Source organism: Malaclemys terrapin, chromosome 9, assembly GCF_027887155.1.
Source record: "Malaclemys terrapin pileata isolate rMalTer1 chromosome 9, rMalTer1.hap1, whole genome shotgun sequence".
NCBI lineage: Eukaryota > Metazoa > Chordata > Testudines > Emydidae > Malaclemys > Malaclemys terrapin.
This window is the reverse complement of record NC_071513.1, coordinates 94909996-94928142: the sequence shown is the minus strand read 5'-3', so window position 1 is coordinate 94928142 and position 18147 is coordinate 94909996. Positions and strand designations below refer to the sequence as shown.

The window sequence follows — 18147 nt, the reverse complement described above, 5'->3', positions numbered from 1 at the left end:
GAATTTAAACGGCAACTTCTTGAAGTCCACTAGGGGCTTCTCCACTGTCAATCTAAATAATGTGGAAGTTGCTCAGATACCATGGTGAAGGGCTGTACAAAGCCCTAAAATGGGTAGATAGATAGATAGCTTTTACAAAGAAACTTTTACAAACTCCTTCTCATGTTACAGATGGTTGGCAATCCTGGTTTTATGGCAAAATAGTCTTTTTTTTTTTTTAAAAGGTTGTTGAAACAAACCAGTTCTGAATGGAAAAGGTATTGAAATCCTGAAGATTTAATTTAATATTTTTATTACACATTTTTGGAGCCCTGATTACACCCCGCCACCCCCAGGAATTTATTTGCCTAAGAAAAATCATACCATGGATTACAAGATTGCAGGTTAAATCCACTGCCGCGAACTTATTTTTACAGCTCCGACTACACTTGTACAATTTGTAAAATCTTGTAACACCTTAAAGTTTTCAATACTACATCATGGAAGAAGGTACTTATATATGGATGAGCTAGACAGAAGACTCTGGATTTTTTCCTTCTGCTATCTTTTTGGCAAAAAAGAAAAAAAAAGGTGGACTCTCCTTCTTTTGAATGTACCTGTAAATAATTTCCTATAAATATTCTATAGTAAGTTCATGGGGTAAGCAGAGAGACTGCCTCAAATTTGTCCTTCAGCTTAGGTGCAAGATAAAAAATGTTGAGATTGTCTGTAGAGTATAACAACATGGAAAATAAATTATGCCAAAGATGTGCACATAGTGTGCATGGAATTATATGGGTAAAGCCCCCATGGAACATACATGACAGCTAGGACTACATATTAGTTTGAATCTCAATTTTTCCAATACCTCATATTACACCTGGACATTTTAGAATGCAAGTCACTTCAGCCAGCACTGCATAACAATAATAATTTCCAGAAATATTATGATTATTGTATAACAATTCAATTAATAGATCTAGTGAAGTGGAGGAGATTTTTTTCAATCCAAATGTCACAGCAAGAGAGACCTCCATCTGATTGAAATGTCAGTGTGAATATTGGATAAGATCCCACGTTGCTGCTCCTTGATGTTATGGTCTTTTCCAGGCTTTGAATGTGATAAATACAGGAGTTATACTGCTCACTTTCCAGTTAGTCAAAAGGAAAAAAAATAACAATCAAGTTACAATACACAATTAGATATAATATAGCTTTTTCTTTTTATATATCTATATAATCAAGTAAAAAAAGTTAAAATAGTTGGAAGTAAAAAATGAAAAAATAGCTGATTGTGTTTTTGTTTTTCTTTACAGTGATATGGTAGCAAATACAAGACAAATGTGTAATAAACCTTTACATAAGGTGTCTGGTCCCATCTCCAGCAATAGGGCTCAGCTTGGAGTAGAAAATGAAATTGGTTGAATTTTCTTTGTTTTTGGCTGTAGCTTCTGTAGATGATGTGATGTGAGGAAAACATATTGCAAATATCCATCTCCAAGGTGTTTTACAAAAGACCTAAAACACCAAAGGGTGAAATTTTCCCCTTTGCAGGGAGAGCCAGCACAAGTAACATGCAAGTCCCACTTAAGCTGTCAATTGTATATGCATCCATTCTATACCCTCTTACCATAAAAAGACATTGGTTCTATACTTTTGTTCCCCTCATTCCCTCCAAAGCCACCCGTTGCATGCCCTGAGGATTAAATGGGACATAAATGATGCCCAGGCCTTTTGCTAGCCCTCTGCACAGGGGTGAATTTCTCCCAGAATGTTACACTGAAATGTTGATGTGTTCATTGACAAAGCTTGGCAAATGGTCACACCGAGCCCTATTTTGGCTGTAGAAAAGAAAAAAGTACTAGTTCCAGCATAAAATGAGATCAGATTAGACAACCAACACAAACAGTATTTTTTTTCCTGTTGTCTGCATAATAATAACATCATGTTTGCATATAGAACAGCTTTTGCATTATTGCTCTACTTATAAGAATATAGTAAGGAACTTATAACAGACTTGCACGTTACAAACTTAAGGTTCTTTGGTGAAGAATGAAAAAACAGTATTTTAGCTGAAATACATCTCAGAGAAGTTTTTGCTTTTATCTGTTGATCCTTTGGATTCTCTCACAGAGGAGGGAGAGGTACTGAGTCAGCTTTACCATGGCAACGATGGCAACCCCCCCAATCATCATGCATGTTGGCCAGAAAAGTGAGTGGAACAGCACGTTGGAACTGTAAAGTTTGGTTAATATCACATTCTTCTGAATACCTTCTGGGTCGTAAAAGCACGAGAAGCGCTGGTACTTCCTGAAATTTTCCATTACAACACTCACAAGTGACATGGACTCTTCGTAGTTCTTGCCACACTTGGGGATGTAGGAACACTGGCGAAGAAATTAAAAGGAAAATAAATGTCTCTAAACAAATACTATTTCGGATGACAAACAGGAAAATCTCCGGCAGACTGTCCCTTTCATAAGACCACAGAACAATTAAACGAATAGTAAGAATAATAAAATAGTCATAGTCATGGTCACAATTACATTTGAGGAACTCAAAGGTCTGTACAAATATTAATGGAGTAATCCTCACCCTATCCTCTTACAGACACTTAGCCCCAGGGGAGGGGGAAGCACTAGAATGGAGCAAGCAGGTATTACATTCCCCAGTGAGATAGTGGACAAACCCCCTACATGAGTCCAAACTGGGAACAGGCGGAAACTCCTTGTACATTTCCTTTTTGCACATCCATGCAGAATGTGTCCTGTAATTAGAGCCAGTGGTTCGTCACATGGCCACAGGGTGATCCTGGGTTCCGTGATTGATTTGGTCTGTGGGTAGCTCTCTCTCTCTCTCTCTCTCAGACCCCTCTCAGCATTGTTGCATGGCTGAATCTGCCTGCATTGGGAGAACAGCTGTCAGTGGTTTTTGGTTATTAATTTAATTTTATCAAGTGAGATTTGCAAAGGAAATAGACATTTTGATTAAAATAATGTGACCTCTGACTTTTGATTTTTTAAAAATATATAAACTTCATAAATTTCCCCTGCTCTCTTTTATGACTATGCCATGACTTTTCATAACGTACTGCGACAAACCTGCTGCCCTAATAACAATCCATAGATTAACCTTGTAACAGGATTTGATTGATTCATTGGTGAGTTTATTAGCTGAGAATCTGATTTCAAGTGCAGCAGAGATGCTGGATGGCATTAGCAGACTGCAGCATTAAGGGTACAGCATGTCAGCACTTCTTTTATGAATATTTCATAGAGCAATAGAAATTAGAGATGGAAAAGACCAGAGAGGTCGCATCTCATCCATCTTCCTGCTAGAGAAGGATTGTTCCCTCCAGCATATTCTCTAGTTCTTTGCCCGCCATGAGGTTTCTCCAACTTCCCAGTAGAACCTAATAGATCACAGCCTGATAGACTGCACTGTAAGGAAATGTTTCATCCAGGTCAGCCCAAGTTTCCCTTTATATCCCATTGCTTCAAGTGGCAATTGTAACCCCTTGTGATTTTATTATGAGTCTTGATATTCAGGTTTTGTTCTTAAAGCCCCTGTGCTGGATTCCTGTGAGTAAGTGAGCATCTGAGCTTTCATTTAAAAAAAAAAGTTTCTGGTTGTGGAGAAAAGCCTGAAGGTATGACCCAAGTGCAGCCTAAAGGCTCAAAAAGCAGATGGCAAATAAAGAGAATCCCAAATTTATTATTATTTAAAATCTCATGATTTTTAAACCAGTCTGATGTTTTTAGGGGCCTGACTCATGATTTTTGAATATTTGAGGTTGGCAATACTGTAATCTCTTTATATCGCTCTCAGTAATTCCTTTGCATGCTTGGTGTTTACAGCCTTCCAGTGTTGTGTTAGCATGTCCTCCCCCTAGCTGCAAATGGAGCCAAGCCATATGGTACATATTCAGCCTTTTTAATGTTATCAGTCCCTCTAATCATAGGCCAATTCTGTGTAGTTATTTAGGACTCAATTGGTCTTTTCCAATGTGCCCTGTGGGAGGGGTGGTATATAGCTGCCCCAACACACCTGGAAAATCTCTAGGATGTAACAATGCCCCAGAGAATCACAATTCCTTCCCTGCTATGGCCTTTGTCCTCAGGTAACTGCTTACTACTTCTGAGCTGTGGGGGAGAGAGGATGAGATTAAACAAGGTTCCGCCCATTCTCTACCCTTCTTCAGCCATTCCCCATCCACTTGCTCAGGGCAAGAAATAGCAGGCACATAGGCTCCTAAACACCTGTGAGGATCTGGGCCTATCTCCCATTGGGAGGATCTGGGCAATAGTGCCCCCTTGACTACAGCCTTCTGGACCCAAGGTCCAGGGAAGCAGCTCAGAGGCCCTACATAGCCAGACAACATGGGCCATAATCTAGCTCTTAGTTTCCATCCAGTGTTGGTCATAGACAGTGTATAAACGCTCAGCCTGGGAATAACTGTGAATTGAATTGGCTGGATTGGATTTTGGTTATGGAAAGGAATGAGAGGGTTCAGGGCTTAGCTTTGTTTACTTTTTGCTTTAGTAATGCCTAGGTGCTTATATATTCCAGTAAGCCCAGACTATTCGTATTCAGATGAATTACACCACCAGACCTCCAACTCTTTTAAGTCTTTTGACACCAGGGACAGTAGACATACCAACCCAGCCTAGGTTAGTCATGGCAAGATGATTTTCAAATACCAAGCCTGCCAAGAACAAGTGGTACTATACATTATCATTTCTGAATAACAGTTGATTCAGAACTTCGGGGCCTTGGATCAGCACAGCAACCTTGGGCTGCAGCAGAACGCGGAGAAACTTCACAACTGTGAGTGGACTTTTTGCTCCCCTATAGCTCTACCAGTCACATTCAGCTCTTAGCCAGATGGCCCCTAAGGGAAGAGGGGTGGTCTACCAGGGAGAAGGGAAGGATGTGTAAGACCAGGGAATGGCAGATTTGAGTTAGAATCCCAGCTTTACCACTCAACTCTCCATGGGCAAAATTTTCTCATAAGTTTACCTGGCCATTCTTCTGATCATCCTTTACGGCAGCTGGTTCAGTTTGGACTTTTCTTTCTTGAATTATTCCTAGGAAACCATTTTGGGAAGTTCTATGGCCTCTGTTTTACAGGAGGTCCAACTAGACAGTCACAATGGCTTGTTCTGGGGTTGGAGGCTTTGATTACAGTGCGGTATAACAGTGATTACTGATTCATAGTGTCTGTTCCTGACACCACTTATGCGTTGTGGATATAAATCAGGAGTAACCCCAGTGGAGAAAAAGAATTAAACTGATGTAGAGGTAGGGTTACCATATTCTGTGCCTCCAAATGGAGGACACTCCACGGCCCCCGGACACGCCCCCAGCCCCCCCCACACCCCCGCCCCAACCCCGCCCCCCCAAAGTCTCCGCCCCCTCCCCTGCTTCCCGCGAACATTTGATTCGCGGGAAGCCTGAAGCAGGTAAGGGGGAGTGTGGGGGGAGGAGGCGCGGCCCAGGCTGGCCCCCCGGCGGCTCCAGCCTGGGTCGGCTCGGGCCCTGGGGTGCCGGCCCCGGCCGACCACCCCCGGCCCGCCCAGCACTGCCGGCCCCCGGCGGCCCGGCGCACCCCCGGGCTCCCCGCGGGCCCGCCGGCTCGGCTGACCGGCTCCCCGCCGGCCCGGCTCCCCGGCTCCCCGGCTCCCCGCCGGCCCGGCTGACCGGCTCCCCGCCGGCCCGGCTCCCCGGCTCCCCGCGGGCCCGGCTGACCGGCTCCCAGCCCGGACCCCGGCCCGGCACCGCGCCCCTGGCTCCCCGTCCGGCCCCGCGCCCGGCCCGGCACTGCGCCCCTGGTTCCCGGCCCGGCACCATGCCCCCGGCCCCGCACCGGCCCCGCACCGCCGGCCCCGGCCGAGCACCACCCAGCCCTCCCGATTTTCCCGGACATGCCCGGCTTTTGGGGATTTCCCCCCGGACGGGGATTTGAGCCCCCAAAAGCCGGACATGTCCGGGAAAATCCGGACGTATGGTAACCCTAGTAGAGGGAGATCAGAATCAGGCCTGTCCAACTACTTGAAGTACTGCAACACTTCCAAGGCAGAACAGAATGACTCAGTAGTTTGAATAGAGGAGACTGCTGATCCTATTTACTTTCCCCAGAGGCTGCTCGCAGCTGACAGTTGAGAAGAGAGTGGAGCAGCTAAGCTGCTATGGTTGTAGGATTGACAAGGGGCTAGGCACTAGTCTTAAAAGGCTAGAAATAAAATAAGCACAGGGAGAGGAATGAAAAATCTTGTGTGCACTTCTGGGGAGATTAAAATAGCTCAGTCCACACCCATTTACTTCCTGTTGATTCTGATCAGAAACCGACAGGAGTGCATTATATATCTCAATATAAATTGCATCTACTCCTTCCCTTCACCTTTTGGGAAGACAGCTATTGTAGATAGTGAGTCTTATAGAGTAATCATTATTTAAAATCAAAGTGCATTTTCCTCAGTCTGAGCTAGTGAGAGAAGGGGAGCGCGTGGCTGCAGACACTGCAGTGTGTGTGTGTGTGTGTGTGTGTGTGAGACGGTGGTGGGGGTGTGCGGTGAGCTGGAAAGATTATGCAGGTTTAGGCTGACCTTTGGAAGGTCACTTGTGTTGACCTTCTGGAATGTAAGTGCAGCTCTTTTCATAGTGTTGTCAGTAACGTTTGGAATCAGGCAGGCAGCTGCATGCTTTTTTTTGGTGGGTGAGTAGTGGAGGTAGATCTTAGCCATATGATGATGTGGAAGGAAATTGACCACCAGCACCAGGCTGGCGCATAGAAAACCAAGCACTCTCATGCACACTTCCTCTCTCCTGTGCATGAAGCCCCTCTCCAACCTGTTGAATGGATGGCAGCTTGTCAGGTCTAGCAGCGGGGAATTCCCATCAGCTATTCCTAGCCTGTCTCTCACAGCAGCAGTATATATTATTGCTTGCTAGGTGTCTGCAGATGAGGTTATAAATACAGAGGAAAAACAAGGTGAGAAGGGTACAGGAATTAGAGATAACAAGAAAGGGGCATGCCCCTTCATTTCAGAACCAAAACTAGTATCAGAAACACGAGGAATATTGCACATGGGATGAACTGGCTTAGGATGCTTGGGATCCTGAAAGCACGTTGGCTTGTATTTTTCCTAGTCTGAGGGACCAGTATCCAGTTAAAATTATGGGATGTCTTAAACCACAGTGATGGAAATTAATGCTGTTTGCCAATGGAAAGCTGGTCATGCCAGCTTCCCTGGAGTGTACAGCAGGGTCTTCTAGCCCTGGTGGTGCATAAGAGAATGGCTCTCCACTGGGCCAATCGGCACCCAAGACCAACACTGAGGAGGTAGCGTGCTCCAATATAGAGGGCATCAGTCTGGGAATCAGAAAACTGGGCTTTAGCATTGATTTCCTGTGTGACCTTGGGCAAGTCACTTAACTTCTCCAGCTGTAACGTGGGGATAATGATGCTTTGAAATCCAAAGGATGCAATGCTAAGTATTAATATTACTTAATGCAGGTTTCTTCCAGCACTACTCAAGTTAGTTAAGTCCAAAGCAGATTGTGAGGAGTTACAAAGGGATCTTACAAAACTGAATGACTGGGCAGCAAAATGGCAGATGAAATTCAGTGTTGATAAATGCAGAGCTATGCACATTGGAAAATATAATCCCAACTATATATACAAAATTATGGGCTCTGAATTAGCTGTTACCACTCAAGAAAGAGATCTTGGATAATTGATAGTTCTCTGAAAACATCTGCTCAATGTGCAGTGACAGTCAAAAAAGTTAACCATGTTAGGAAGCGTTAGGAAAGTGATAGATAATAAGACAGAAAATACCATAATGCCACTATATAGCAGTGCACAGACAATCCAGGAAGTTTTTGGAAAGTGTAGGAGACAATTTCCTGGTGCAAGTGCTGGAGGAACCAACTAAGGGCAGAGCTCTTCTTGACCTGCTGCTCACAAACGGAAGAATTAGTAGGGGAAACAAAAGTGGATGGGAACCTGGGAGGCAGTGACCATGAGATGGTCGAGTTCAGGATTCTGACACAAGGAAGAAAGGAGAACAGCAGAATACGGACCCTGGACTTCAGAAAAGCAGACTTTGACTCCCTCAGGGCAGGATCCCCTAGGAGAATAACATGAGGGTGAAAGGAGTCCAGGAGAGCTGGAAAAAGAACAGGAGTACTTGTGGCACCTTAGAGACTAACAAATTTATTAGAGACTAATAATAATTAGTCTCTAAGGTGCCACAAGTACTCCTGTTCTTTTTGCGGATACAGACTAACACGGCTGCTACTCTGAAACCAGGAGAGCTGGCTGTATTTTAAAGAATCCTTATTAAGGTTGCAGAACAAACCATCCCGATGTGTAGAAAGAAGAGTAAATATGGCAGGCTACCAGCTTGGCTTAACAGTGAAATCCTGGCTGATCTTAAACACAAAAAAGCAGCTTACAAAAAGTGGAAGATTGGACAAATGACCAGGGAGGAGTATAAAAATATTGCTCAGGCATGCAGGAGTGAAATCAGGAAGGACCAATCACACTTGGAGTTGCAGCTATCAAAGGATGTTAAGAGTAACAAGAAGAGTTTCTACAGGTATGTTGGCAACAAGAAGGTCAAGGAAAGTGTGGGCCCCTTACTGAATGGGGGAGGCAACCTAGTGACAGAGGATGTGGAAAAAGCTAATGTACTCAATGCTTTTTTTGCCTCTGTGTTCACGAACAAGGTCAGCTCCCAGACTGCTGCACTGGGCAGCACAGCATGGGGAGGAGGTGACCAGCCCTCTGTGGAGAAAGAAGTGGTTCGGGACTATTTAGAAAAGCTGGACGAGTACAAGTCCATGGGGCCGGATGCACTGCATCCAAGGGTGCTAAAGGAGTTGGCAGATGTGATTGCAGAGCCATTGGCCATTATCTCTGAAAACTCATGGCGATCAGAGGAGGTCCCGGATGACTGGAAAAAGGCTAATGTAGTGCCCATCTTTAAAAAATGGAAGGAGGAGGATCTGGGGAACTACAGGCCAGTCAGCCTCACCTCAGTCCCTGGAAAAATTATGGAGCAGGTCCTCAAGGAATCAATTTTGAAGCACTTAGAGGAGAGGAAAGTAATCAGGAACAGTCAGCATGGATTCACCAAGGGCAAGTCATGCCTGACTAACCTAATTGCCTTCTATGACGAGATAACTGGGTCTGTGGATGAGGGGAAAGCAGTGGACCTGTTATTCCTTGACTTTAACAAAGCTTTTGATATGGTCTCCCACTGTATTCTTGCCAGACAGTTAAAGAAGTATGGGCTGGATGAATGGACTATAAGGTGGATAGAAAGCTGGCTAGATCATCGGGCTCAACGGGTAGTGATCAATGGCTTCATGTCTAGTTGGCAGTGGTATCAAGCGGAGTGCCCCAAGGGTTGTTCAATATCTTCATTAATGATCTGGAAGATGGCATGGATTGCACTCTCAGCAAGTTTGCAGATGACACTAAACTGGGAGGAGAGGTAGATACGCTGGAGGGTAGGGATAGGATACAAAGAGACCAAAATTAGAGGATTGGGCCAAAAGAAATCTGATGAAGTTCAACAAGGACAAGTGCACTTAGGACGGAAGAATCCCATGCACTGCTACAGACTAGGGATCGAGTGGCTAGGCAGAAGTTCTGCAGAAAAGGAACTAGGGGTTACAGTGGACAAGAAGCTGGATATGAGTCAACAGTGTGCCCTTGTTGCCAAGAAGGCTAATGGCATTTTGGGCTGTATAAGTAGGAGCATTGCCAGCAGATCAAGGGACATGATCATTCCCCTCTATTCGGCATTGGTGAGGTCTCATTTGGAGTACTGTGTCCAGTTTTGGGCCCCACTCTACAAGAAGGATGTGGAAAAATTGGAAAGAGTCCAGCGGAGGGCAACAAAAATGATTAGGGGGCTGGAGCACATGACTTATGAGGAGAGGCTGAGGGAACTGGGATTGTTTAGTCGTCAGAAGAGAAGAATGAGGGGGGATCTGATAGCTGCTTTCAACTACCTGAAAGGGGGTTCCAAAGAGGATGAATCTAGACTGTTCTCAGTGGTACCTGATGACAGAACAAGGAGTAATGGTCTCAAGTTGCAGTGGGGGAGTTTTAGGTTGGATATTAGGAAAAACTATTTCACTAGGAGGGTGGTGAAGCCCTGGAATGGGTTACCTAGGGAGGTGGTGGAATCTCCTTCACTAGAGGTTTTTAAGGTCAGGCTTGACAAAGCCCTGGCTGGGATGTTTTTAGTTGGGGCTTGGTCCTGCTTTGAGCAGGGGATTGGACTAGATGACCTCCTGAGGTCCCTTCCGACCCTGATATTCTATGATTCTATGTTACACCCACACCTTGAATGCTGCGTGCAGTTCTGGTCACCCCATCTCAAAAACAATATATTAGAATTGGAAAAGGTACAGAAAAGGACAACAAAAATGATTAGGGGTATGGAACAGCTTCCATGAGGAGAAGACTGTTCAGCTTCGAAAAGAGATGACTAAGGGGATGTGATAGAAGTCTATAAAATCATGAATGGTATAGAGAAAAAGTATTATTTACCCCTTCATGTGACACAAGAACTGGGGGTCACCTGATGAAATTAATAGGTAGCAGATTTATAACAAACATAAGGAAGTATTCACACAATGCATAGTCAACCAATGGAACTCATTGCTGGAGAAGTTGTGAAGGCCAAAAGAATAAGTGGGTTCAAAAAAGGATTAGATAAATTAATGGAGGATAGGCCCATCGATGGCTATTAGCCAAGATGGTCAGGACACAATCCCATGCTTTGGATGTCCCAAAGCCTCTGACTGCCAGATGCTGGGATTTGATGACAGGCGTAGATCACTCGATAATTGCCCTGTTCTGTTCATTTCCTCTGAAGCATCGGGCATTGGCCACTGTCAGAAGACAGGATACTGAGGTAGATGGACCATTGGTCTGACCCAATATGACTATCCTTATATGTTCTTATGAGAGGACAGCCAGGTCTACACCTAAAATGTAGGTCGACATAATCACTCCCCTGAGAGATGTAGCTATGCCGACCTAACCCCCAGCATAGATGCAAGTGGGTTGACAGAAGAATGCTTCCATCGGCCTACTTACTGTTGCCTGGGGAGGTGATGTTCCCACAGTGATGGAAAAACCCCTTCTGTCAAAGTAGGCTGCATCCTCACTACAGGCAATGCCAGCATAGCCCCCGCAGTGCAGACATTGCCAGCACGTCTACTGTGGCCTGTGGTTGTAGCCTAGCATTGTGCCTTGTGACCCAGACACCCCTCCCTATAGTGCAGCTCAGTACCATAATGACTCAGACTTTCCTAAATGTACCAGTCTGGCCACTACAGGACTACCTTGTTTTTGTACTTCATTGTGGCTTCCCAGCACAGACAGATGACAAAGGAGAGAAGAAAATGAAGTGGTTACTGATCACTAGATAAGAGTCACAGTTATATACTAACAGGATGTGTCAGTGTGACCCTGACCTCAACTGTAACTGCTATGACCGCACAGCTGTCAGCACAGCGGGGTGGGTGCATGCCTTGGTTGTGGCCCAAATAATGTAGCCACAGAGCTGTGATGAGGAGAGGACTGCTAGACTAGGAGCAGAGATTTGTTGTGCTGATTTGAGTGTGCTGAAACTTGGTCTATGTTAATTCCATCAAGGTTAAAGAAGTCAGGTATTTCATAGACATTGCTATTGAGGGCCAAGTCCCATTTAATATTGGATTTGGATTCAGATCACAGAACCACCAGCATATCAGAAAAAAACCCTAGGAATCCTCTTGAGAGCAAAGTTTAACTGGTAAAACAACCTTGGGCTTGGGAAGTATTAACTGTGCCTACATTAGATTAAGGGGAGGCTGTGTTTGGGAGAATTTAAGAATAGATTTAGACAAACAAAAATCTTCAAACAGCAGAGTTTGGAAATTTATACAGAATCCTTTGATTTGTTTATACGCATTGTAGGACCAAAATGTATTTGAGTTGCTGTAATCAAAATACAGCATGGATTTCACTGGAATTTGCTTATACATCACCAGCAAACCAAGTCTCTGCTGTTTACTGGCTAAACTGATCTCCAAGAACCATATTTCTAAAGTAATACTGGATAGAGAATTGGAAGCTGCTGAACATTACAACAGAAAGAAGGCTGGGGCATTATCCTTTGTTTTACAATTTGATTTCATAGGAACTAGTATCCCAGCTACAAGAGTAAATTATCCAACCGAATAACTGGCCTTGTGAAACCATTAAATGCTTTGACTAATTTCAATATCACTTCATCTTAATACATGAAGGTAATTTGGTCAGCTGAACTGCTACCTTAAATAGAAACACAATGGGTCAAATTCAGCCTGGTGTAACTGAATGAGATGTATTTGCAGCTCAGTTTGAACTGGGCCTCTGTTATTGTGTCCAGATGCATATAATCTGGGGTGTAATGGAGGGCCCTGGGATGATTTTAGCTGCATCCTCAAGTAACTGCAGGTGCAAAATTGGGCTTGCAATAATTTGGGCAAATAATTGTGGATGCCAAGATGAAAGGCAGCTCCTAAAGCTCTGACCTCAATGCCCTGCTACATAAAAGAATACGAACAGCCATCTGCAGATAGTCACTCACCACAGTCATGAACATTAACAAGCCCTGATACACATAGTAATGAGTCACCAGCACAAATGCACTTGTAATCTCAGAGAGACATTCGTTATAGTCTTCTGAAGATATTTGATCTGGCTCAGTCCCAGTATTAAGTTTACTCTGGATTTATAGTGGTGCAGAGAACAATTTTTTCGCTCATGATTTTGAAATAATTTCAGGTATTAGTAAAACAGGTGAGTAAATGGAGCTATGTTTACACCAGCTGAGAATCTGGGCTGTTATTTTTATATGATTTTTTCATGACAATATCCCTTTGATATACTTTCAGCATCTTCATGGTACCCAGGGGACCAAATTGCTCTCCTTGGTCCATGGGTAACACTCTCCTGACCTCAACTGGGCTGCAGCGGTGTAAGAGAGAGAGAAGAATTTGGCTGCCCTGTCCAAGATGGAGACATATCTATTGTCATATATAGAGCCGTCACCTACCACTGTTGCCATGCTGGCTAGACTTAGCTCCACATCGAGAAGGCCACTTCTATTCTCACCTACATGGACGCTGTATTTACTTTGCTAGAGGTGTTAGACTATAAACCACAACCATACGAAAAAGGTGCATTGACTTGTGCACAGCTCACTTAGAATATCAATCTGACAGATACTCAGGGTGAGATTATGTCTCTCAGGGCAGGTCTTCACTACAGGGGGGGGTCGATTTAAGATACGCAAATTCAGCTACGCGAATAGCGTAGCTGAATTCGACGTATCGCAGCTGACTTACCCCGCTGTAGGGACAGCGGCAAAATCGACCTCTGCGGCTTCCCGTCGACGGCGCTTACTCCCACCTCCACTGGTGGAGTAAGAGCGTCGATTCGGGGATCGATTGTCGCATCCCAACGGGACGCGATAAATTGATCCCCGAGAGGTCGATTTCTACCCGCCGATTCAGGCGGGTAGTGTAGACCTAGCCTAAGTCACTGCCCGCATTGGCAGAAGAAGGGGAGGACTGACAGCAGACCAGCAACATCTCCCAGGAGGCACTTTGCCTCCGGCAGGTCCAAACTCTGCAGGAGAGACACACAACAGTGGTATGTGCTATACCTTTCTAACAGGGTGTAACATGTCGTCCCTCTGGCAGTCATCAATCCGCTCCATAACTATTCACTCTAGGCCAGGATCTGGGGAGACCCTGCATGGTGACACTAACCTTTTGTCTATACTGCATTTTGGACCCTGTGGGAGCGAGCCTCTCAGCCTGGTTTGACAGTGAGCGGGGTTCACACTAAGACTCTAAAAACAGCTGTGCAGACAGACCTTTGAAGCCCACCTCCCTCCCCACCTAAGCTTCAGAGCCTTCAAAGGTCTATCAAGCCAGCATGGGAGGCTTGCTCCCACGGACTTCAAAACGCAGTGTAGACATATCTTAAGTTGCCAGGCTAACGCAGCCCCAGGGAGAACCACAGGGTCTGTCTGTATCTAGGAGCCTCAGGAAAAAATCCTCTATAATCATTACAACCTGTTCTCTACCGTGAGAGACCCTACATACCCCACCCTCGGTACTGATTCTACTCTACCCCATCACTCCTCTCTGGGGTTTCTAGCACCGTGTCTGTGCATACCTGGCTCTTTCACAAGAGGGTTAGGAGGGAATGTTTGTGCAGAATGAGGCACAATCCATCCCACAGCAATTCAACAAAAGAGTTCAGCTAACACAGATGATTCTGCTGCCTCTGATGCACATTTACGAAGGAGGAATACAGATCTACTGGGAGACATAAGGCAGGGGCTGGAAACCTGGTTACTTAAACTTAGAAAATGGAGACAGCAAAATGAACAGCCCTCTAGAAATCCATTTGAGATGGAATTTGTTCCATGTTCCTACCTCAGAATTAATTTTCATCGTCTCTTCAGTGTGGTAAAGTAGGAGCTTTTGCCCAGAAGAAGTTAAGTTAACGTACACCTGTAGACAGGGGTACTGAGAGATTTTCCAGCAGTCTGGACCGCAGCTAAATGAGCAGTTAAATGCTTCTGTGATCGATGCATTGAGGAGTGTGCACTGAGCCTCTTCTGTCCAAACACTAGGTAGAAAAGAGACGGGTTAGACAAATCACAGCAAAAACGGGCAGCAAAGTAGCAAACAGAGCTGGGTGTTACCTTCAGGGATATGATACTGTAAGTCTTTAGGGGAGAAGCGCTTTCACGAGACTGTTGCTTACAGGGTGGACTTACATTCTCAGTACAGCTCATCCATCATAGAATGGATTATTATTCTGTAGCATGTGAAGGAATACAAATATAGTGGCTACATATGCATGAAATGGCAACACACTTGGGTGGGTTGGTGGCAGTAGGGATTTAACCTGGTCTCTTAACCAAGGCTCTAGCAGATTAATCAATCTCTAGTTGGCCTAGCCACCACTAGAGGGAGACAGAGCACCACATTGACTGGGAATGGGCACGTGTTATGTTCTTCCATAGACAAAAAGCAGACAGGAATTTTTTGTTTGGAGAACATTTGAGCTTAAAGGGAACAAAGAAAGCTAAGATCAAATGTAAAACATGCCTGGGAGAGACCATGGTCTGCATGGCTCACTCATTAATGGCAGTCATCTTGAATTAACTCTGAGAGTGGGCTCCTGAAGGCAGAGTAGGAGGACCAATTCACTCTTAAAGGTGAAGTACTTAGAAAATACCTTCACAGTTACATAGACACATTGTACCATATGGCCCTCCACCACCATACGGAATGCTACTTGTCAGAATACTTTTTCTTCTGGTACAGGTTTTGAAGAAGATAAATCACTTTGAGAAATCATTCTGGAGAATTTCTGGCCTATCTTGGGTACATAAGAGCCTAAAAGCGAGCAATGTATCCATTTGAACCCCACAGATAGGTACTGCGTCATGAATCTTATTTCTACTGAGATGGAAATAAGAAAATATAATCTATGACTAGGTTTTTCTTAGGGACAAAGGTCACTGGAATGTCGCAACTGACAGCTAGCTATTCAGGAAATTCCATAAGTGTCCAGAGGGGGTCCCCCTCTCCCATTGGTCTTTCTCTGAACCCCTATGGGAGCCCCAAGATGTTCTGGCGCCTTTTGCGCTTACATTGCAAAGGCTGTCCTATCTTTCTGCCACAGAAGGGCTGGGACATAGCTCCTTCCAGAGCACGTCAACCCTTCTTCCTGCTATAGGAAAGTATTCCCAACCTCTGCAAGCTGTGGACCAAGTATAAATCAGGGTTTGTCTACATAGGGATACTCAGGAAAATTAATCTGAATTAACTAAAAGTGTGACAAGATTATATGCTAAGTGATTTAGATTATCTCCTGGATAATTCTCTTACCAAGTATTTTGCTCTGGTAACAATTATAGTTGTAGGTTCCATGTATTAAAAATGGTTGATAATTAAAGTTCAATTATGGCATGATAATTCTGTTAATGATTATGAAAAAAGTGTAGGATTTTTGCCCATCAGGGCAAGATGTATTTTGGTGGTGGGGAATTGTTCTCTGTGGCCTATTGCAGGAGAAATGACAGAGACTCCTGGGATCTATTCCTGACGCCTTCACTTTTATTTCTCTGTACCTTATTTTACCCATGTATAAAGGGATATAATTGCACCTATCTCACAGCTGAGTTTTGAGGCTTAGTTAATTAATATCTTCAAAGTGTTTTGATATCCTTGGACAATATGGCCTATAGCTCATAACATAACTGATCTTTCCAAAAAAGCAATGTTGACATTAACAGTCGCCATAATTGACAATTATATTGCTAAGGAGGTCTGGGAGAGAGAGTGATTTTGAAATGTAAACACTCTTGGATGTTTAAACAGGCTTGATCTCTGTCTCTAAAGTTTAAGATCTGTCTGGATTTAAAAAGGGATGAATAATTTTATGCCTGGGAATATGATGCAGGGCAACTAATCCTCATGCATCAGTGCCCATCCTGAGCATTGCAGAGGTCAGGAAGGGATAGTTTCCTACAGGTACAGCATTACACAATGGATGTTTCCCCTGCTTTCTCTGCAGAGTCAGGTATTGGCCACTGCCAGAGGCAGGATATTGGGCTTGATGGACTAATGGTCCAATCCAGAATGGCACATTATTTGTTCCCCTGTCTTCATGGATCAGAATAGAAAAGAATTGCTGCCAACCCCATCACAAGTCTAGGATGGAGTCTAAGTAGGGCTCATGCTTGAAAGTTACTCTGAAGCACAGCCAGTGAATCAGAGGGCAAACTTTCTGGTCCTTAGCTAAGAAGGGAAGCTGTGGAAGGACATCAGAAAAATTAAGTGCAGTATAATAACTATGAAAGATGATGTCTCACTTCTAGCAAATTACTATATTTCAACAGGATTTCACTTGTTAAAATGAAGGAATTAGCTTACATGAGAACTAAATGCCATAAAATAGCATGATCCCTTTTCCAAATTAAACTTCCATTTTTCATTTGAAAGGGTATTGTTTCTCTAGGCCACTGAATATTACTGCTGCTCCCCGCTGAATTAGACAGGGGCTCTGTTTTACAGCGATAGCCACTCCATAGTTTATGGACTCTAGGAGGCCACAGACCAGCTGTTAAAGATATTACACAAAATCTATATTGTGAGGGAGAAGGTGTTTTCAGAATCCAAAACTGTTCATTCTCCTCCCTCTCTAATTAAACAGTGACAACGCTAAAACTGGTGATCTGTGTTTTGTCAGATACCGTAGCTCTGATTCTGCTCTTGCTTACTAGTACAACTCACTTGTCTGCAGTGGAGTTATTCCTGATTTATATTGGTGTAAGTTAGAGGAGAATCAGGCCATCCTGATCAAAGAGCAGCATGAGGAGAAGACAAATCATTAAAAGGTCAAAGCAGGGAGGGAAATGAAATCAGCTGAGCCGGACATTCCAGGAACAGTGTAACCATAATAAACGTACCTCTGCATGTATGACCGCAGCAGCGTAATTCCCAGGAGGAAGTACATCATAATGGAGCACACCATCATAGTCAGTCCTAGGAGTATGGCCCGATCTTCTCCTGCTTTCAGAGCTGTGACTGTTTTCCTTTTGTCCAGTAGATCGTGATCCCTGATTTTTTGGTAAATATTTCTGAGGTTGAAAATAATACATGCTTATGTGAAGTTCATATTTAATCAGTGAACCCTCTAAAGGGTGGGTAGTTCCACCACCACTTCCATCTCATGGGAGAGAAGGGTTCCTCAGATGTCCTTTTCAATGGATTCATTCTGACCTGGCAGGGAATTAATTCACTTCCAAAATATTTTACAGTCATTCCTGAAAAGGTAAAATCCTTGTATTGCAAATATAAACATTTAGACACTTGGGCCAGCTCAGTAAATCTATCTCTGATGTATCATTGACGCCAATGGAGTTACTCCACAGTTGAATTTTGACCTAACAACTCCAACTCTTGCCCCAGTCCCTTGAACGTTATTAGGCATTTTGCTGGGTGTTTTCTTCAGGCCTAAGTTCATTATAATAGCCAGGCCAGAAGACAATATCCACCCAAAAATGTCTGAGGGGACCTCATAAC

The 18147-nt window shown here is 44.1% G+C and overlaps 1 protein-coding gene across 9 annotated transcripts in view; it reads right to left on the bottom strand.

Annotated features, from left to right (window-relative positions):
* Positions 1-260: 260 nt before the first annotated feature.
* LOC128843752 (calcium-activated potassium channel subunit beta-2) overlaps positions 261-18147 on the bottom strand; it is a 255695-nt gene continuing 237808 nt past the window's right edge. For 8 of the 9 annotated variants that reach the window (XM_054040853.1, XM_054040858.1, XM_054040854.1 and 5 more), the window contains exons 3-5: positions 17532-17702; positions 14482-14677; positions 261-2366 (exon numbers count right to left, since the gene is read on the bottom strand). In XM_054040853.1, the coding sequence (XP_053896828.1) occupies positions 2082-2366; positions 14482-14677; positions 17532-17702 (652 nt within the window). In that variant the 3' untranslated portion in view covers positions 261-2081. The remainder of the gene's footprint in view (positions 2367-14481; positions 14678-17531; positions 17703-18147) is intronic. The other variant, XM_054040852.1, reaches the window with a different exon arrangement.